This window comes from Pristis pectinata, chromosome 8, assembly GCF_009764475.1.
Source record: "Pristis pectinata isolate sPriPec2 chromosome 8, sPriPec2.1.pri, whole genome shotgun sequence".
NCBI classification, from domain to species: domain Eukaryota; kingdom Metazoa; phylum Chordata; class Chondrichthyes; order Rhinopristiformes; family Pristidae; genus Pristis; species Pristis pectinata.
In genome coordinates, this window is record NC_067412.1 from 8893841 (window position 1) to 8916346 (window position 22506).

The following is a 22506-nucleotide window of genomic DNA, read 5'->3' on the forward strand; positions in this document are numbered from 1 at the left end:
GTGAAAAAGAAAGTTGGAAGATTAGGCAAAGGCGAAGTTTTATAAATCTAGTTTGTGGCAAAGGTATAAAAAGTAAGCTGCCCATAGTTTTGAGATCCTGGGATAGAACTGTTATGTTCACATGTTCACATTCTCTACACAGAGAAATAAATTTATAAAGTTGGTTTCAGGAAAAATGTAGACTCTCTACACCAACACACACACACACACACACACACACACACACACACACACACACACACACACACACGCACACACATAGATGCATGCACAGGCACAGAAGTACACTGACGCATGCACACACACAAACACACAAGCACGCACAAACAAACACACACACAGATGCATGCACACACACAAACAAGCACACACATACAGGCACAGACGTATACACAGTAGCATGCACAAGCACAAGCACACACATACACAGATGCACACACACAAGCACAGACAGAAGCACACACACACAAACACATGCACACATGCACAAACATACACAAACACACACACACACAAGCACAGACAGAAGCACACACACACAAACACATGCACACACGCACAAACATACACAAACACACACACACAAGCACAGACAGAAGCACACACACACAAACACATGCACACACACACAAACATACACAAACACACACACACAAGCACAGACAGAAGCACACACACAAACACATGCACACAAGCACAAAGATACACAAACACACACACACAAGCACAGACAGAAGCACACACACATGCACACACACAAGCACAGACAGAAGCACACACTCACACATGTACACAATGGCATTGAAAAGGCTGTTAGACACATATGCAGGAAATGGAGGGATATGGGTCATATACAGGCAGAAGAGGTATAGTTTAATTTGGCATCGTATTCAGCGAAGCCATTGTCTGCCAAAGGGCCTGTTCCTTGCTGTACTGTTCTATGCTCTCTTCTTCATGGTCACACATACACATGTATGCATGCGCACAGACACACACACACACACACACACACACACACACACACACACACACACACACACACACACACACACACAAATCTTACTGTGACATCTTCTACAACCATTTTACCTCTTCATCAGGTTTTGTATCTCTCAGGAAAATCTGTTGCTTCTTTGCAATTGTAGTAGTCCTATAGAAGTCCACGAGCTCATTCAGGGAGTGAAACTTCTCTTCCCACAAATAATATTTGCCGTCATTATCGCGAAGAACCTTAAAGTGCTGCACATGTTTGCCGTAGCTGTGAAAAAACAAACAAGATTGTGAGTTCTACATTTGTATTCGGATGTCAGCTGTAGCTGACCCTCCTTAGGTAGGAGGCTGTGAGTTCAAGTCACACTCCAGAAATGTAAGCACAACATTCTACATTGTCACTGTAGTACATTACTGAGGGAGTGCTGCACTGTCAGAGTAGCTATCTTTCAGCTGGTTCATTGAACTGATCCTGTGGCATGTTTTTGAAATTAAAAAAAAATCTGCAGATGCTGGAAGTCTAAAATAAAAACAGAAAATGCTGGAAATATTCAGTTGGTCAGGCTGCATCTGTGGGAAGAGAAACAGAGTTAACATTTCAAGTTGAAGACCCTTCGTCACAACTGGGAAGGAGCAAAAAGGGTCTCTTTGTGGAGCAAAGACACTCCACAAGACTGTGGTGTCTTGGCCAATATTTATTCCTTAATCAGCAATGGTAAAACAGAGCATAGAACAAAATTCTGCAGGAACTCAGCGGGTCAGGCAGCATCTGTGGAGGGAAATGGACAGTTGACATTTCGGGTTGAGACCCTTCATCTGGACTGAGGAGCAGCAGAAATCACAGAGGAGCAGTGAGAGGAGGTCTCACAGATCTCCCATCAGAGAGAGGAAGAAAACTTCTTCGAAGTGGGCATACCTTAAAGAGGCTTTGCAGTGGAGTACTAAAATGGAGATATAAGAGCCGGCAGATGCTGGAATCTGGAGCGACACAAAAAAGGCGCAGGAGGAACTCAGCGGATCAGGCAGCATCTGTGGGGGGAAGTGGACTGTCGACGTTTTGGGTCAAGACCCTTCATCTGGATGGACAGTCCAGTAACACAAAGGCTGATTTCACATTGTTGTTTGAAAATTGGCTGCTATCGATTTACAACGGTGCATTGCACTTCAATCATCTGTGTGGGACTGAGGGATGATAGAGAAGGTGATACCTAAGTCCTTTATCTTTTTGCAATAACTAATACAGATATAAATAATTAATAGTACCAATATTAACACATCAGTTCCCTATGATATCCTTCCCTTAGCAACTTTAACGTGGACATTAATTTGAAGAGATAGTCTAACCCAAACTAAGTTCTATTTCTCCATATGTTCACTGAACTACATTGTTGCCTGGCCCCAGATGGCTTTGAGTTAACTTGTTTTCAAATCCTTTCTAGAGTCAACCCTCCCTAACTCAGTAACCTCCACCAGGTCAATGAACCACAGAGATCACTGTACTATTTCTGCCTGTAATTCCCATTATAAATTGCAATTCCCATTCTAAATTTCCTCTCTTCCTTTAGGACAACTCAATCCTCTTGGCTACAGCTGATGACTCCATAAAAATTACCTGCCTGCACCCACCCCAACAGAAGAAAATCCCCAGAATTACGCTGACCATAACCTTGGTAACACTCAGCAGGTCAGGCAGTGTCTGTGGAGAGAGATTGATGATGGTGGTTTTGAAAAGGAGAGGAAAAAAAATTTGGGAAGCAGTAACCATTCACAATGTCAACAAACATGGGAGTCAGGAGGGTTACTGGGATTCCCATTAATTTCATGAGCGGGATCTTTACCTCTCGTTGCCTTGGCAAAGCAATCAGCATAATCAAAGACCCCAGCCACGTGGGTCATTCTCTCTTCTCTCCTCTTCCATCAGGTAGAAGATACAGGAGCCTGAGGGCACGTACCACCAGGCTTAAGGACAGCTTCTACCCCACTGTGATAAGACTATTGAATGGTTCCCTTATACGACGAGATCGACTCTGTCCTCACGGTCTACTTTGTTGTGACCTTGCACATTATTGCACTGCACTTTCTCTGTAGCTGTGACACTTTACTCTGTACTGTCATTGTTTGTACCTGTACTACCTCAATGCACTCTGTACTAACTCAATGTAACTGCACTGTGTAATGAATTGATCTGTACGATCAGTATGCAAGACAAGTTTTTCACTATACCTCAGTACAAGTGAAAATAATAAAGCAAATCCAGTTCCAATCAGCAGAGCAAGAGATATGTCATCACTGGTGAAAACGGTTAATTATAAATCCATCATCACTCAGAATCAGATTTATTATCACTGACTTAGATGATGTAAAAGTTGTTGTTTTGCAGCAGCAGTACTGTGCAATTACATAAAATTGCCATAAATTACAAAAATAAATAAATAGTGCAAAAACAAAGGAATAATGAGGTAGTGTTCATGGGTTCATGGATTGTTCAGAAATCCAATGGCAGGGGGGAAGAAGTTGTTTCTGAATCGGTGAGTGTGGGTCTTCTGGAAGGAAACATTAAGAACCCATTTAGAAAGTCATAATCAAACCAAGCAAAATCAGAATGACTTCATGAAGGGGAAATTATGTCTGACAAATTAATGGGAAGTCTCGAGCAGAGAGGAGAGAAGGCAACCAATAGATGAATTGCACTAGCCTTCTAGAAGGTGTTTGACAAAGCCTTAAAAAAGGTTTAATCACAAAAGCCCATGGTGTTGGAGAGTGAACAGAGTTAATGACTCAGGTCAGACACTCTTCACCAGAACTCTGTCTTTGGCCTGAAAGGTTAACTCTGTTTCTCTCTCCACAGATGCTGAGTGTGACCAGCACTTTCTGTTTTTGTTTCAGGTTTCCAACACCTGCAGTTCTTTTTATATTTTCATCTGATCATAACTTTTTCAGGAGGATTGCTGTGGTCTTAAAGGCAACTGGATCTCAAGATCTCAAACGTAAATATTTTCCTGAACCATATATCCAGAGGCTCCCAGCAAATATATTTCTGTGTTCGTATCCTCTGAGTGTGGAAATGTCAGGGTGAGTGGTTGGGAGTGATCTAAGGGTAAATAGCTTGTACTGGAAGGGTAAAGTATGAGGCTCTTGCGATATTGGGCCTTGATCTTGTTCACACGGGTGGCAGGTTGCTACAGCTGCTATTATCAGAACATATAAATGGAAGAAATAGAAAAACAAAGCCACACAACCCCTCAAGCTTCTACCAATCTGCAATACAACCATCATTGATCCTACATCTCTAGTTCTCTTCCGTACCCAATCCCTCTTCTCCTTGACTCCTTTCATGTCCAAAAGGCTTCCGTTCTTATCTCTGAATATTCTCAACAACTGACTATCTCTCATCTGGGGGAGAGAATTCTAAAAATGTGCCACCCTAGAGAAACAAGTTTCACCTTCACATGACCTATCCCTTTTTAGATGACTATGTCCCTTAGAACACACTACGGTACTTGATATTTGAGGGTGCCTTGTGTCCCCATTTCTTGTAATAACATAAATGAGTTGTTGCTTAGACCAGTTTCAGTTAGTAGACACACATGTCCCACAATATTTTCAGAAGCTGAGGTAGATTTTAATCACCATGCCTAGTCATTAAGCGTTTCCTGAGCAGAATGTTGAGAGGAAAAGTGGATGTGATCCAGGACTTACACAGAATGTTCACATTCTGATGTATTTTCTCTCTTTTCTGTTATCCAGATGACAATTTGCATCAAAAGAACAAAAATATATCCTTGTAATCCTTAGCTCTGTGTTTAGGGTTTCCTTTGAATTCAGAGATTTTTGTTCATTCTTACTAGATTAACATGTTTGTCACAGAGCAAAAATCAGATTTTACAAAAATGTTTGCCAAATAATGTTGGCACAAAAAAAGACCATTCAGCCCATTGTGCCTGCACCAGTGCTAAAGTCTCTGGAGCGAAGTCTGAACTCATGGCCTCTGACTCAAGATGAGCATGCAATCCATTGAATCTCATGAAAATGTTCCCAGCATCAATTAACGCATGCATGCTAAAAGAGAGTTGGCCCTACTCCATCAATGGAGATGTCATCAACAAATAAACATGTTAGTCATGGTTGCATTAACCTTGGAATAATAACATATGAAGCTGGTTCCTCAGCAATAATGCAATGACTTAGGTTGGTTTACTCAACTTTGGAATAAGGTCAGGATTTACATTGTCATCCTTACAATCAGAGCCACTAATTCAGAGTCCAATTGATAAGAATGGTACTCTAACCTACTAGCCTAGAAAATGGATCCAATTGCACAGGTTTTTCTGTGTGAATTGTTTATAAAAGTGGTTTTACCTGGGATAGATCATACTAGCGTACCCTTTGGAGTGAAATCATGCCCATTTGGAAATTGGCCGGGGCTCTACTATCCATGAGTTATCTTCAATGGACTGATCATTTGCTGGTGTTAGCCAGCACCTGATTTTATATTTCCTCATGACACTCAGCCCATTGAATCCATGGCCGCTCTCAGCGTATCCCCATCGATCTCATTCCACCAATTACTTCTCTGTAACCTCCTCTTTTTCACACACCCATCAACATCTGACACCTACCTACACCAGGGGGTAATTTGCCCTGCCAATCGGCACGTTTTGGAATGTTTTGGAGCGTGTTTGGAATCTAGGGCATCCGGGTCACGGGGAGAATGTCTAAACTTCTCACAGGCAGTACCGGAGGCAGGATCGAACCGGGGGCACTGCAGCTGTGAGGTGGCAGTTCTACTGGTTGCTCCGCCGTGCTGCCTGTTGATATCACGGTTCACACAGGCCACATTACTATCACTGTCAGCAGAAATCATTAGGAGAACCCGCAGCATTGACTGATCATGCGTGCCACAGCACAAGGTGCAACGAGGCATCAATCAGAGGGTTTTGTACTGTGACATCGCTGACTCACACGCGGACTCCACCTGCCTCAGTTTTCAACAGACAACATCATGGAAAATGATTCAGTGGTAATCACTGTTCAGAGTTTTATTCTGCAAATCAATTGAGAGCTGTGTGCGGTAATCCTGGTCTGTCCATCAGCCTGTAATGTGTATAAGTGTGGGGCCACTCTCAGCACAGGAGTCATAGAGCTATACAGCATGGAAACAAGCCCTTCAGCCCAATTCAGATGCCTTGAGGTGCCTGTCTAAGCTAGTCCCATTTGCCTGTGTTTGGCCCATATCCCTCTAAACCTTTCCTATCCAAATGTCTTTTAAACATTGTAATTGTAACCTCCTATGCCATTTATGCTGGCAGTTTGTTCCATATAAGATAAGATATCTTTATTAGTCACATGTACAATGAAACACACAGTGAAATGCATTTTTTGCATAGAGTGTTGTGGGGGCAGACTGCAAGTGTCGCCGTGCTTCCAGTGCCAACATATCATGCCCACAACTTCCTAACCCGTACGTCTTTGGAATGTGGGAGGAAACCGGAATACCAAGAGGAAACCCACGCAGACACGGGGAGAACACACAAACTCCTTACAGACAGCGGCCGGAATTGAACTTCGGTCGCTGGCGCTGTAATAGCGTTACACTAACCGCTACACTACCGTACCTACCACCCTCTGTGTGAAAAACTTGCCCCTCATGGTCCCCTTTAAATCTTTCCCCTCTCACCTCAAACCTATGCCCTCTAGCTTTAGACTCCCCTACCCTGGGAAAAAGACTGTGACTTTATCTATGCCTGTCATGATTTTACAAACATCTGTAACGTCACCCCTTGGACTCCTTCACTCCAGGGAAAACCGTCCCAGCCTATCCAATCTCTCTTTATATCTCAAGACAGGTAGTTGGAGGTGGTTGGTTTAGATCATAACATGAATGGAGGTTCCCCAGGCAATCAAGGGAGAACCAGGTCCTTCCTCCCCCTCATTTCCCCTCCCCATCCACAGCAGCCTTTTCTGCTGCTGTACTACCTATTCCTTACGACATGGTAGGAGCCCATTTCAGTCTATGCTGTTTCCCATTCCTTCATTAATATCCCCCATAATTTATTCTCTCCACAATTCCATCAGCTCCCCCCCCCCCAGATCCTACCACTCACCTACACACCAAAAGCCAACACAAAGTGGCCAATTTACAATTTACTGCCAACTTGCTCACTTTTGGGATGTGGGAAGAAACCAGAGACACCAGGGGAAAGTACCACAGTCACAGGGAGAACGTGCAAACTCCACCGGAGGTCAGGATTGAACCTGGGTCACTGGACCTGTGACGCAGCAGCTTACCAGTTGCTGCACAAGCCACTCACTGTGACTGCCGTGGGAGGTTAACCTCTGACTAACTTCCCTGTGATCAGTGTGGCAAACCATGAACTCTGCATGCAACTTTCAGAAGGAAGTGCATTTCAGTGAACGATTCTGTGCATTTTTACACAATTTTGTGAATTTTTCTCCGAGATCTGTTGTGCATTAGCACTATTCATGGCACACACTTGCTTCACCAAGACAGAGCGAAACCCAGTCTCACGCTGACCCCTCTGTCTTTCACCTTCTGCACTGTTCCAACAATGCCCATCATAGGCTCAAGAAACAGCACCTCAACATCGGTCTGGGCACAGTGCAGTCCTCAGGACTCAGTGCTGATCAACTTCAGATAGAACATAGAACATAGAACATAGAACACTACAGCACAATACAGGTCCTTCGGCCCACAATGTTGTGCCGACATTTTATCCTGCTCTAAGATCTATCTAACCCTTCCCCCCCCCACATTGTCCCCCATTTCTCTATCATTCATGTGTCTATCTAAGAGCCTCCTAAATGTCCTTAATGTATCTGCCCCCACAACCTCTGCCAGCAGTGTGTTCCACGCACCCACCACTCTCTGTGTAAAAAAGATACCCCTGACATCCCCCCTATACCTTCCTCCAATCACCTTAAAATTATGTCCCCTCGTGTTAGCCATTGCCGCCTGGGAAAAAGTCTCTGACTATCCACTCGATCTATGCCTCTTATCATCCTGTACACCTCTATTAAGTCACCTTTCATCCTCCTTCTCTCCAAAGAGAAAAGCCCTAGCTCGCTCAACCTATCCAGCCTTTCCTGATTGTGTCAGAACTGGCCAGTTCTGATGTAAGATCAGCCACACTGGATTTGTTTTTCTCCCTCCACGAATGCTGTCTGATCTGCCGGGTATTCCCAACATTTCAAATTTGCAGCAACTGCTGCAGTCTGCCTCTCACGCTTCTTCTACCTTGTTATTGTGTTTATTTTTTGTTCTTTAACTTCCCTCAATCATCTTTGAAAGCATTGAGTCACCTGGACAACCTCGGTCTCCACCCTGCCACAGACATTCCCATTGTTCTCTGCAACCTTCCCCCATCCCTGCAAATTAAAACACACTTGTTTTCCCAGTTCTCTTGCAAAAAAATGCAAGATTCTACCCCCCCCAAAAAAAAAATCCATTGAAAACTATTTTGCTTTCTGTTCAAGGGCCTGCGATTACCACTTGGTTTGGCCTTTGCATTTAGTGAACTAGTAATGCCAAGAAAGTGGATGGCAGTGTGAAAGAGATTAGGAAAGGGCACCATTGCAAAACCAGAGGTTAAGACACAGCACTTGCGTAAAATTCCCACCTTGAGGTGTTTGAGATGGCAAAAGTTTGGGAGGGCTTTCCATGCAACTATTTTCCGAAGTCACCGGAGTAGTAAATATGAGGCACTTTAGCGTTGCTGTGTGGTTAGGGCCAGGTGCAAAGTTTATGTTAAGTGTTTTCCCTGAAGAGACAGTGGTTTAACATGGGAGGTTCCTTCCTTCACAGCCTCTTTCAAGAAATGACAAAGCAACTGGATTATGGTAAACTGAATTTCTGAAGGCTATAAATAAAATTCCAAACAAAAGACTGTTGATTTAAGCATGACTGGTTAGGGGCTTGAATGAAGCCTGGGAAACAATTTAGTGCTTTTAATGTAGCAAAATGTCCCAGGCTGCTTCAAGGTCATGATATTAAACAAATGTTGTCACTGAATCACATAAGGAGATATTCAGGCAGAAGATCAAAGTCCTTTTCAAACAGGTTGGAACATCTTAAAGGAAGTGTAGAGGCAGGCAGGTTGAGGGAGGGAATTCCAGAGGTTGGATTGGTTGAGCAATCAAAATTGGGAGTTGAGCTGGAAAGTCAAAATTGCAGGACTATAGAAATCATGGGAGCAGCTTCTTGCAGCTACCATTGGGCAGGAGGTGCAGAAGCCTGAAGTCCCACACCACCAGGTTCAAGAACAGCTACTTCCCTTCAACCATTCGGTTCTTGAACCAACCTGCACAAGCCTAATCACTACTCAGTACAGCAACACTGGGACCACTTTGACCATGTTGCACTCCAATGGACTTTGTTTCTTTTAGTTCTAATTGTGCTCTTTCTTGAAAAAATTGTGTGTAATTTATAATTTTCTTGTGATTATTATGCATCTGATGCCTCGTGCCTGTGATGCTGCTGCGACTAAGTTTTTCATTGTACCTGTGCACACATGTACTTGTGCAGATGACAATAAACTCGACTTTGACTGACTTTGAGCCGTAAGGCTGGTGGGAGCAACAAAGGTGGAGTGGGGTGAAACCTTGGTGGAATTTGAATACAAGAATGTGAATTTTAAAGCTGAGATTTCACCAGACAGGAAGCTAAAATAAGTCCTTGAAGAAGGTGTCAGTGGATAAGGAATCTCCTGAGATGGAGATGGAAAGATGGAAGGAGAAAGATATTGGTGAATAAGGAATCTGCCTAGCCTGTAGGGTTCCTCTAACATCATCGTGTTTTTCAAGCTAATGTCTTTGAACACAAGGGTGATGGACAAACAGGGTGCGAGTTGGGACGCTTGGTTTTGGATCACTTCTGATTTACAGTTTGGTACAAAGTGCACTGTACGACCTCTGCCATTAACAAGTTCTTAAGGTGCGTGCTCCTTGTGGTGCAGATGTGACCCAGTCCCCACTCCTGCACAGGGCCATCTTCCATTTTATCTGAAAACATGATGTATAGGTCTCCCGAGAAAAGGGGAGAAATGTACCCAATGTGTCCCTCATCCTGATGACTGTCTTTGAGTGTCGATCTGTATGAAGATCCTGCAGGTACTTGTATGACTATGTGTTGAAGTCCCCAGTGTTGCAAAGGATGGGCCTGGTTTCACTGCTGCAGAACGTTCTGATCAGTTGGACTGTGCCACATCACCTGTCCTGCATAGAAAGGTTTCTGCTGGAAGAACACCTTTGACCACGTTCATCAGACAGTGGCATAGAGGGGATGTCCTGCAAGCCCTGCTGGAGTAGAAGACAGTAAATCCTCCAGGCATTCTGTCTAGTTACACCAAGGCCTGGTATGGAAACTCCAATGCACAGGATGCAAGGGGCTACAGTGAGTGGTGGACTCAGCCAGTTCCATCATGGGTACAGCTCTCTCCACCTTCGAGGACACCTACAAGAGGCGATGTCTCAGGAAGGTGACATCCACCATCAGGGACCCCTACCATCCAGCCCATACCCTCTTCTTGATGCTGCCATTAGGCAGGAGGTACAGGAGCCTGAAGACCCACACCTCAAGGTTCAAAACAGCATCTTTCCCACTGTCGTCAGGTTCTTGAACCCACCTGAAAAACCCTAACACTGCCTCAGACTATATTTCTTTTTCTCTCTTTCAACTTGTACTGGTGTTGTTATGTTTATTTTGTTGTGTAAGTTATGTATAATTCATGTTAAGTTAATTTTATGTCAACTTATGTTTGTCCTCGTCTTATAATGTACTAAGCTGCTGCTGCAAAAAGCTAATTTTCATGGCATTTATACCCTGTGTAAGTATGCCTTTGACAATAAACTTGAACTTGAACTTCCCTGAGCAGACTGTCAAAGTCATCTGGCAGAATGTCTCATTACCAGAACTTCCAAACAAGCATGAAGGCTTCAGTTCACTGGGGATGAGAAGGACCCCTCCCCCGTCCAATCCTTTGTGCCCAACTGGACCCTCAATCCCGCCGAGTGCTGCCTCCAAGCTGGCTGTGATGTGGAGGAGATGGTTGTCTACTTCCCCGTTTGCTTATCAAGAAGGTCTGGAAAGGGATGCAGCGGTCTTTGTCGAGGTTCATCCCGATCATCTGCAAAATGCAGGACTCTATTCCCAGGGACAAGTAGAGGCAAACGTCGACTGTTGCTGGGAGATCACCAACTCGGTGAAAGACGCACTTCAGTCTTCCTCAAACTTGCTGGTCTCCCAGTGTAAGACGACCATAAGTGAATGCGTCCATTTGGCACATTCTAGGGTGCAGGAGTACGTGCTGAGGGGCACACCAAAGCTTGGTGCAGCCACCACAAAGGCTCTGTGTAGAAGGATCCCAGTCTAGGGTCCTGTCACCACTGGATACTTAGGGGTTGGACCCTGTTTACCAGCATCTCAGATGTTTCACTGATGCAATGTTGATGGATGAAACATTATTGGTGTTGATTTATTGTCAGAGAATGTGTTGAATCGTTTGGTACAATGAGTGAAGATAATACAATGTCCCAATTGCATTTACTGTATATATTATGAACAAAGTATATTTTTGTTTAAAAAAGATTGTAAACACCACTTCATTCTTGGTTGCACACCATCCTGACTTGGAAATATATCGTTGGTCCTTCATCACCACAGAGTCGAATTATGAAACTCTCTCCCCAGTAACATTACGGGAGCATCTTCATCAATAGAACTGCAGCAGCTCAAGAAAGCAGATCACAACTATCTCTTGTAAGGCAATTAAGGATGGGCAACTAATGTTGGCCTTGCCAGTGACACCCAAAAAAACAAATAACAGAAAGAATGTGTGATAACTGGTTAGGAATGCATGGGAATTGACATCCGGCATTAACAAAAAGGCAGGAGGGTCCATTAACAAGTATTCAGTAGAGGAATCTCTCCTGATGAAAGGTCAGTCACCTGAAGCATTTATTCTGTTTCTCTCTCCACAAATGCTGCCTGACCTGCTCAGAATTTCCAGCACTCTCTGTTAGCAGAGGAATTAATACAGAACGTAATGAAGCACTCAGGTTTGGTACTGGGTCCAACTTTGGTGGGATCTTTTCCTAACTAAAGTGGATCTCATGTCAATGTTGTAACCAGTTCATAATTGTTTGCAGCACCAGCCACAGATTCAGGCAGGTTCATTGCTGATGGGAGTGAAAAAAATCGTATGTTGGTTTAAAGGATTTACAATGAGAAATGGCAGAAGAAGGAGATACAGATTCTGTCAACTTAGAAAGACTTTAATCTTCTAGTCCCAAAGTTTTCAAAGTGGAATGTAGTCCTATTTTCCTGTGTTGCCCTCAGAGGCAAACATAATGCTAGAGGGAGCAGAGTTATAAAAATGAATCATTTTTGTTCAGTGTTTGGAATTACAGTGCAGAAAACAGGCAGTGGGCAGAACAAAAGCACAAATCTATTTCATGTGGGGTGCAACAAAAAAAGTTTAGGGATTTTTGTTTTAAGAAATTTCTAACTGCAGCCATTGTGAACTGTCCACAAGGTATTATCAGCTCTGGAGAGGAACAGAAAAGAATAGAGAAACAAAGGACTGCAGATGCTGGAATCCAGATGAAAAACACGATGATGCTGGAGGAACTCAGCAGGCCAGGCAGCATCCGTGGAGAAAAGCAGGCGGTCAACGTTTCGGGTCAGGACCCTTCTTCAGGACAAGAATTGAGGTCGTTAAAAGGAAAGACTTTTGTTTTAGATTTGGCATGTGAAGGAAGATTTGCATTTATTTAAGATCTTTTGTGACATCAGGACAGAAGCGACAAATATCCAATGAAGTTCTTTCAAAGTATTCCAATGCAGGAATTACTACAGATAATTTATACACAAGAATCTCTCACAAATGTGATTATCACAAGATCATCTTTTTATCAACAATATTATTTGAGGGCTAGGTATTGACTGAACTACTGGGGAATGGGCAGACACGGTAGTGTAATGGTTAGCGTAACGCTATTACAGCACCAGTGACCCGAGTTCAATTCCGGCCGCTGTCTGTAAGGAGTTTGTATGTTCTCCCCGCGTCTGCATGGGTTTCCTCCCACATTCCAAAGACGTACAGGTTAGGAAGTTGTGGGCATGCTATGTTGACGCCGGCAGCGTGGCGACACTTGCAGGCTGCCCCCAGAACACTCTACGCAAAAGATGCATTTCACTGTCTGTTTGGATGTACATGTGACTAATAAAGATATCTTATCTTATATTTCCCTGTTCTTCTTTGGCAGGAAGGGACCATCTGAAAGAGGGCCATCTCCAGTGGTGCAGCAATCCGGGAGAGTCACTCCAGGTTTTGTGGTCAAGTTTCTAGAATGGGATATGCACCAAAAACTTTCCTGTTCAGAGGTGATAGAATGTACTGCAGCTGACACTTTAGATTCAAGCATCGGGTTAATTTCAATACAAAGCGTTGTGCAAATTCGATAGACGGTCTGAACAAAAGTACTGCTGGATGTGCAAGAGCTGGTTTTGACTTCGAGATTAACAATGGAGTAGGAGTTCAATGCAGGGAGAGAACCCCAGCCAACAATCAAAGTCTGACTTTGGAGAGTGAATCTGTAAGGAATAGGTGTGGTCACCTGTGTGACAAGATTGTAGGTGAATTTGTGAAGCAGGGCTTTTTAATTCCAAAACCTGATTTGTTACTTCTGGGCTCCAATCAAAGTAGAGAGTGATGATGTCAGACTGGGAAATGAAGCTTGATTTTCATATCTGTTGTCTAACAACCTGACCTCATTATTGGGCAACATTCCAATCCATCAGCTACAGATGACGTAGTTGGGTCTGTGTGTTTGCAAAATAAGTGTCAGACTCAATCATGTCCTTAGGGTGGGGCTTGGCTACGGTGACTCCAAGGCAAAGGGACCACCAACAGATTCGAGCTGGCGTATTATAGTTCTGGTGAAGGCCAAGCACCTGTATATTATTGTACAATGAACGGAGCAGTTTTAATTCCAACTGACCTTATCGACGTACTTATTCAGCTGGCTCTCCTGTGGAGATGGCCACCCACACCTGAACCCACTCCCTCAGCTACTCAGTCTGAATCCATGAGAGCAAAGGAAGAGTTTACATGTATAAATTAGTATACGCAAAGTAGAGAAATACTTGGATAAATGTCTGAGGAGTTTTTGGTTGATTGATTAGATGTTTGAAAATCAGTGAGGCTGCTCGGCTTATTAAAATTGCGGGTTTACTGACAAACCATTCGAGAAATTTGCCTTTTGAGTGGCAAAAAGGAAGAGGGATGTGCATTTCTATAGCAATTTAAACATGATTGTCAGAGTTCTACAAATTGCTTTATGGCCAAGAAAATACTTTGAAGTGCTATCAATATCATGATGTAGGAATGGGGCAGTCAATTTGTGCACAAGTTCCCGCAAATAGGAATATGCTAATGACCACATAATCAATTTTGGCAATGTTGGGCAAGTCAACAGGGAACACTCCAGATACAGATTAGTTTATTGTCATTATTGAAATTCCTATCTCCCATGAAGCTCACAGAGCAAACAGTATACATGGTAATGATAAATACAACAATAGCTACAGCGACGAGGGCAAAACAGCAGGATGGTGCAAAGATAGTAGTCAAAAGAAATGCTAAAGTGACAATAACATAATAACCAAGAGAGGTAGAATTAAGAGTCCGAGAACGTGGCAGCACCACCAGGAAGGGGATGTGAAAGTGGTGATTGGTTCAGAAGTCTGACAGCAGTGGGGAAGAAGCTGATCCTGAGTCTGGACGTCTGGGCTTTCAAGTTCCTCTATCTTCTCCCAGAAGGGAGACTTACTCACTAACTTACTTGCTTACTTATAAAAAGAAGAGAAAAAGACCATTGAGTCAAAGCCAGCTCCCATCCACAGCAATCCAATCAGCCCCATTCCCCTTTTCTCTTGTATCCCTGCAACTTATTCTCCCTCAGATGCCTATCCATCCTTATGTCTTATGAGGACATAAGGATGGATAGGGCTTTTCTCCTTGGAGAGAAGGAGGATGAGAGGGGACTTGATAGAGGTGTACGAGATGATAAGAGGCATAGATCAAGTGGAAAGTCAGAGACTTTTTCCCAGTGCGACAATGGCTAACACGAGGGGACATAATTTTAAGGTGATTGGAGGAAGGTATAAGGGGGATGTCAGGGGTAAGTTTTTTTACACAGAGAGTGGTGGGTGCATGGAATGCACTGCCGTTAGAGGTGGTGGGGACAGATACATTAGGGACATTTAAGAGGCTCTTAGATAGACACATGAATGATAGGAAAATAGGGGGCTATATGGGAGGGAAGGGTTAGATAGCAGGATAAAATGTCGGCACAACATTGTGGGCCGAAGGGCCTGTACTGTGCTGTAGTGTTCTATGTTCTATCCCCCTTTGGTTCTATTGTTACCACCCTTCACTAAGGGGTGATATTCAGCAGTCAATTAACCTAACAGCACAACTTTAGGATCTGGGAGGAACTGAAGCCCAGATGATCAGAGGGAACATGTTTAGCCAGTCAGCACCCAAGTGCAGGATCAAACTCAAACTCGGGACCTTGGGCTATGAGACCCTAGCTGTTCTTCAGAACTGAGCCCTGGGTTCCACAGAAAGCAGACAGATAGATATTAAGTCCTTGGAAGATTTGTTTTCCCTTTTTATCTTCGTAGTTCATGTAGATATAAAAACGTGCAGAAAGAGCTTGCTTTTTTTGATTAAGGTCAGACCTGTATTAACAGCAGACCTTTAGTTAAAACATGTTCAACTGCTAATTAGGTTTAAGCAGCAAGGACCTGTTCCTTTCCTGCAGAGTTGTTCTGACAAGTTGTTTGCTTCAGCTTCGAAGACAACTGTATTAAATTCTCAGAAAATCGGTATACTGACTCCAGTAAGTGCCAGCGACTCTAGTCTGGGTGGCCTATGTACTTAATATGAAGAGGTGGTGTACTGGAATTTGATATTGGTGGATATTGTATAGTGCAGCAAGGAAATTATGAACTTGCTTCACAGTAGAGAATGGGAAGGCGCAAAGTGGGGGGCTTAATTACCTTGATGAATAGAACAAGCCAAGCAATAGTAAACTGCCAGCTTGTTTTACATTCACCTGATTTCCCTTCCAAGTGGGGATTATTCTACTTGCAAAGTATGGATTTCTATTTATAAGATATCTTTATTAGTCACATGTACATCGAAACACAGTGAAATGCACCTTTTTTTGCATAGAATCTTCTGGGGGCAGCCTGCAAGTGTCGCCACACTTCCGGCGCCAATATAGTATGCCCATATCTTCCTAACCCATACATCTTTGGAATGTGGGAGGAAACCGGAGCATGCGGAGGAAACCCACGCAGACATGGGGAGAACGTACAAACTCCTTACAGACAGTGGCCGGAATTGAACCTGGGTCACTGGCACTGTAAAGTGTTAGGCTAACCGCTACACTACGTATGATTGCTGGAGCATTGCAGTAATTTATTGACTACTGTTGTTTTCTCAAACTGTTACTGATGGGGCAATCTCCCACAGGATATTGGTTCGATCCTATTGCTTTAAATCATTGCTGTTTCTGGCTCTGAACTAAGCCAAACCACAATCCCACCCAGATTCATTAAAATGCTGGCCTGGAACAAGGTTACGCAATTTGGAGTTTCATCTTGCACTTGGAAGGGAACAAATAAATACAGTTTAAAAATTCCACTTGTTCTAAACAAACAAAACTAACAAAACAAACCTCAATGAGATTCACTCCCTCAAGTGAGGTTTGTTCCAATGATTCTTCTCCACAAAATAAAAAGTAAATTATGGAATTATGGGGTTATGGAATACCTAGAGGTGCAAGGCAAGATAGGTCCTAGCCAACATGGTTTTGTGAAGGGACGATCCTGCCTGACCAACCTATTGGAGTTTTTTGAAGAAATCACAGGTAGGGTGGATAAGGGAGAGGCGGTAGATGTTGTGTATTTAGACTTTCAAAAGGCCTTCGACAAGGTGCCGCATAAGAGACTGATTAATAAGATGAGAGGACATGGAATTACAGGTAGGATAACAGAATGGGTGGAGCATTGGCTGGTTGGCAGGAAGCAAAGGGTGGGAATAAAAGGATCCTGTTCTGGTTGGCTACCGGTTACTAGTGGTGTTCCGCAGGGGTCGGTGTTGGGGCTGCTTCTTTTTACCTTGTACATTAACGATTTGGATGATGGAGTAAATGGTTTTGTGGCTAAGTTTGCGGATGACACCAAGATAGATGGAGGAGTAGAGAGTATTGAGGAGACAGGAAGGTTGCAGAGAGACATAGATAGTTTAGGAGAATGGGCAAGGAAATGGCAGATGAGATTCAATGTTGAGAAATGTGCAGTTGTAAACTTTGGAAACAGAAATAAACGGGCAGATTATTATCTAGAAGGAGAGAAAATTCAAAGTACAGAAGTACAAAGGGACTTGGGGGTACTGTGCAGGTTAACCACCAGGTCGGATCGGTGGTAAAGAAAGCGAATGCTATGTTGGCATTCATTTCGAGAGGTATAGTGTATAAAAGTAATGAAGTGTTGATGAGGCTCTACAGGGCAGTAGTGAGGCCTCATTTGGAATACTGTGTGCAGTTTTGGGCCCCATATCTTAGGAAGGATGTGCTGATGTTGGAGAGGGTTCAGAGGAGATTTACGAGGATGATTCCCGGAATGAAAGGGCTTACTTATGATGAGCATTTGTCGGCTCTTGGACTGTACTCACTGGAGTACAGAAGAATGAGAGGGGACCTCATAGAGACATTTCGAATGTTGAAAGGACTGGACAGAGCAGATGTGGCTAGGCTGTTTCCCTTGGTGGGTGAGTCCAGGACCAGAGGGCACAATCTTAGAATTAGAGGGTACAGGTTTAAAACAGAGATGAGGAGAAATTTCTTTAGCCAGTGGGTGGTGAATTTGTGGAATTCCTTGCCACGTACAGCAGTGGAGGCCAGATCATTGGAGGCACTTAAGGAAGAGATAGACATATATCTAAATAGTCGGGGTATCAAGGGATATGGGGATAAGGCTGGAAATTGGGGTTAGAAAAGTGTGTGTGTGTTTTTTTTTCACCTGCCCCCACCCCCTCCCCCATTTCTCATTTCTTTTTCTTTTTTCCCTTTTCCTTGGAGCAGACCCGATAGGCCGAATGGCCTACTTCTACTCCCTTGTCTTGTGACCTTGTAAATTTTCTTTACTCATTTCTATTTGTAAAATAAATCTAATTGCGTTTTTTGGAATGCCTATCAAATATTGTAAAATGCTGGAAAATCTAAAATAAAAATAGAAACTGCTGGAAACACTCAGCAGGTCAGGCAGTGTCTGTGGAGAGGGAAGCAGAGTTAGCCGATGAACCTGAAACGTTAACTCTTTTTCCTTTCAGAGTCACATAGCAAGGAAACGGGCCCTTTAGCCCAACTGGTCCATGCTGACCAAGATGCCCATCTAAGCTAGTCCCATTTGCCTGCATTTGGCCCATATCCCTCTAAGCCTTTCCTGTCCATGTGCCTGTCCAAGTGTCTTTTAAATGTTGTTGAAATGTTGCCGTACCTGCTGCCCCTTCACAGATGCTATCTGACCCACCGAGTCTCTCCAACAACACAAAAAATGCTCTGGAGGAATATCCAGATGAAGGGTCTCGACCCAAAACGTCGACTGTCCACATCCCTCCATGGATGCTGCCTGACCCGCTGAGTTCCTCCAGCACGTTTTTTGTGTTGCTCCAGATTCCAGCATCTGCAGAATCTTTTGTGTCTCCGTTGAGTCTCTCCAGCATTTTCTATTGACATTAAGGAATGCAGACTCTTTTAAACCAATTGTTTTCTGAAACTTGAAAGAGTAATGTTGAACTGAGTGCCAAGGACCATGTCTGGTCACATGTAGTTTGGGTTTAACTGCTTATCTAAAAGATAGCAATTCCAACAATGCAGCCCAGCTCCATACTGAACTGATGTGTTAACCTAGATGATGTTCTCAAGGAAATGCTAGAAATCAAACTTGCAAAGAAGAGGAAGGAGTGGCAGGAACAAAGGGAATGTCTGTGACAGAGTCAAAATAAAGAAATTATGCTGGAGGGACTCAGCAGGCCAGGCAGCATCTGTGGAGAAAAGCAGGCGGTCAACTTTTCGGGTCAGGACCCTTCTTCAGGACTGAAGATAGGAAAAGGGGGAAGCCCAATATATAGGAGGGAAAAGCAGAGCAGTGATAGGTGGACAAAAGAGGGGAGGCGGGGTGGGCACGGGGTGGTGATAGGTAGACGCAGGTAAGAGATAGTGATAGGCAGGTGCGGGGGAGGAGGGGAGAGCAGATCCACCGGGGGATGGGTCAAAGGTAAAGAGAGAGAGGAAAAAAAGGTTGGAAAAAAAGAGGTTAGGGAAAGGAAGATAAGAAGAAGCATGGTGGTGGGGGGGGTGTTTGTGGGGAGGGGTGGTGGGGATTACTTAAAGTGGGAGAATTCAATGTTCATTGAACTGAATTCTGAATCGCATCTTGGGTGAATGCTTTGCAGAACAAAACTTGACAGAAGCCCTTATCTTCCGACTAAGTGCATTGCAGACTTTAGAACTTAAATTTCAGATAATCAACCACCCAAACTTGTATCTCCAGTAATTGGTCTCTTTCTCTTTATTGTCTTGGTAGTTTTAGACCATAGAACACAGAACATTACAGCACAGTACAGGCCCTTTGGCCCACAATGTTGCGCAGACATTTTATCCTGCTCTAAGATTTGTCTAACCCTTCCCTCCCACATAGCCCTCCATTTCTCTATCATTCATGTGTCTATCTAAGAGCCTCTTAAATGTCCCTAATGTATCTTCCTCCACAACCTCTGCTGGCAGTGCGTTCCACGCACCCACCACTCTGTGTAAAAAACTTACCTCTGACATCCCCCTTATACCTTCCTCCAATCACCTTATAATTATGCTCCCTTGTGTTAGCCATTTTCACCCTGGGAATCATTTGTTTATTTTTATTTACACCTCCCTAGACATATCTTTTGTAAATCACTACCCTTCCCCTCCCCTTTCAGCAAGGACCACAACCACTTAATCCCTTCACAGATCCCATAGATTTGCCGATAGAAATTTCAGATGTTTCCATGGGGGGAACTGCCATCTAGCTGGGGTTTCCTGAGATTCGCAACCCTCTGAAATCCCTTCACACCCCTTACTCTCTAGCTATGTCGCCTTGTCTGTGACTCTCCCACTAGTGAAAATATCTCAACATCTACCCAACTGTCCAGCCTCTCCTGATAGGACAACCCTCTCACCCCAGGAATGAGCCTGCTGAATCCCCTTTAGGCTGCCTCCAACACTGCTGTATCCTTATTTAGGTAAGGATAACCTAAATAAGGATATTTAGGTAACCAAAACTGTGCACAGTATTCCTGGTGTGGCCTCACCAACACCCTGTACAACTGTAACAGAACCTCCCTGTTCTCAAACTCCAACCACTCCATAATAAAGGGCAAAATGCCATTTGCCTTCTTAACTATTTGCTGTTTGGTCTTGCCTACTAACCTTGTGTGATTCATGCACTAGAACACCTGGATCCCTCTGAACTTCTCTCATTTGCATTCTCTCTCCATTTTGATAATAATCTGCCCTTTGATTCCTCTTACCGAAGTGCATGGTCTCACACTGCCCCACATTAAACTCCCCTTGCCAGGGTTTCACCCAATCAGAGGGCGTCATGGAGGCACAGCTACTAGAGCAGCTGCCTCCGAGTGCCAGAGACCTGGGTTCAGTCTTGACCTCGGTTGCAGTCTGTGTGGAGTTTGCATGTTGTAAACTCATGTGTCTGTGTAGGTTTCCTCCGGGTGCTCCGGTTTCCTCTCACATCCCAAAGACATGCGGGTTGGCAGGTTAATTGGCCTCTGTAAGTTGCCCCTAGTGTGTTGATGAATGGTATTGGAATTGGAATTGGAATTGGTTTATTATTGTCACGTGTACCGAGGTACAGTGAAAAACTTGTCTTGCATACCGTTTGTACAGATCAGTTCATTACAACAGTGCATTGAGGTAGTACATAGAACATAGAACAGTACAGCACAGTACAGGCCCTTCGGCCCACAATTTTGTGCCGACCTATATAAACGCCTATTCTCTGATCAATCTAACCCTTCCTTTCTACACAGCCCACAACCCTCCATTTTCCTTACATCCATGTGCCTATCAAAGAGTCTTTTAAGTGTTCCTTTTGTATCAGCCTCTACCACCACCCCCGGCAGTGTGTTCCAGGCACCCACCACTCTCTGTGTAAAAAACCTACCTCTGACATCTCCTCTAAACTTTCCTCCTCTCACCTTAAATGGATGTCCCCTGGTATTGGTTATTGCCACCCTGGGGAAAAGGTGCTGGCTGTCCACTCTGTCTATGCCCCTCATAATCTTATACACTTCTATCAAGTCGCCTCTCATCCTGCATTGCTCCAAAGAGAAAAGTCCTAGCTCGCTCAACCTTTCCTCATAAGACATGTTCTCTAATCCAGGCAGCATCCTGGTAAATCTCCTCTACACCCTCTTTAAAGCTTCCACATCCTTCCAATGAGGTGACCAGAATTGAACGTAATACTCTAAATGTGGTCTTACCAGAGTTTTATAGAACTGGCAACGTTACCTCGCGGCTCTTGAACTTAATCCCCCGACTAATGAAGGCCAGTGCACCACACGCCTTCTTAACCACCCGATCAACTTGTGCGGCAACTTTGAGGGATCTATGGACTTAGACCCCAAGATCCCTCTGTTCCTCTACACTGCTAAGAATCCTGCAAGTAACCTTGTACTCTACCTTCACTTTCAATCTTCCAAAGTGTATGACTTCACAGTTCTCTGGATTGAACTCCATCTGCCGCTTCTCTGCCCAGCTCTGCATCCTGTCTATATCCCATTGTAACCTACAACAACCATCTACACCGTCCACAACACCTCCAACCTTCGTGTCACCCGCAAACTTACTAAGCCACGTCCTCATCCAAGTCATTTATAAAGATCACAGGAAGAATCTGGAAGGAAGTTAATAAGAAAGTGGGGAGAATAAAAAAAATGGGATTAACATGGATTTAGCGAAAATGGGCAGTTGGTGGTTGGCACAGACTTGGTGGGACAAAGGACCTGTATCCGTGCTGTATCTCTCTACGACTCTGTGATGCTCAGTCTATTTGTATCCCATTGCACGACTACAATGTCCTCATCACAACAGGTCCTTCCACCTATTTTCATATCATCAGCAAATTTAGAAACCTTATATTTCGCTCCCTCCTGGTCGGTCATGTAAAAACTAAACAGCTGAGGGATAAGAACCCACCAGCCCAAAAAGGCATATGTTTCATCATTTTATTGAAATCTTTAAAAAAAGCTCCATTTTCATTTTTGGGCCCTTTCCATTACTGGGTCCTTGTCTTTGTAAAGAGTTGGGGAGTGTTGTGATGAGAGTCTTTTCATGAAACCGTGGAATATCCAAGTAGAGTTTACATATTTA

At 43.8% G+C, this 22506-nt stretch overlaps 1 protein-coding gene across 1 annotated transcript in view; it reads right to left on the reverse strand.

Moving 5' to 3' along the window:
* The window catches only part of LOC127573484 (GRB2-related adapter protein-like), a 62761-nt gene that overhangs the window by 2754 nt on the left and 37501 nt on the right, over positions 1-22506 (reverse strand). The window contains exon 4 of the mRNA XM_052021757.1: positions 1090-1258. Within this exon, the coding sequence (XP_051877717.1) occupies positions 1090-1258 (169 nt within the window). The remainder of the gene's footprint in view (positions 1-1089; positions 1259-22506) is intronic.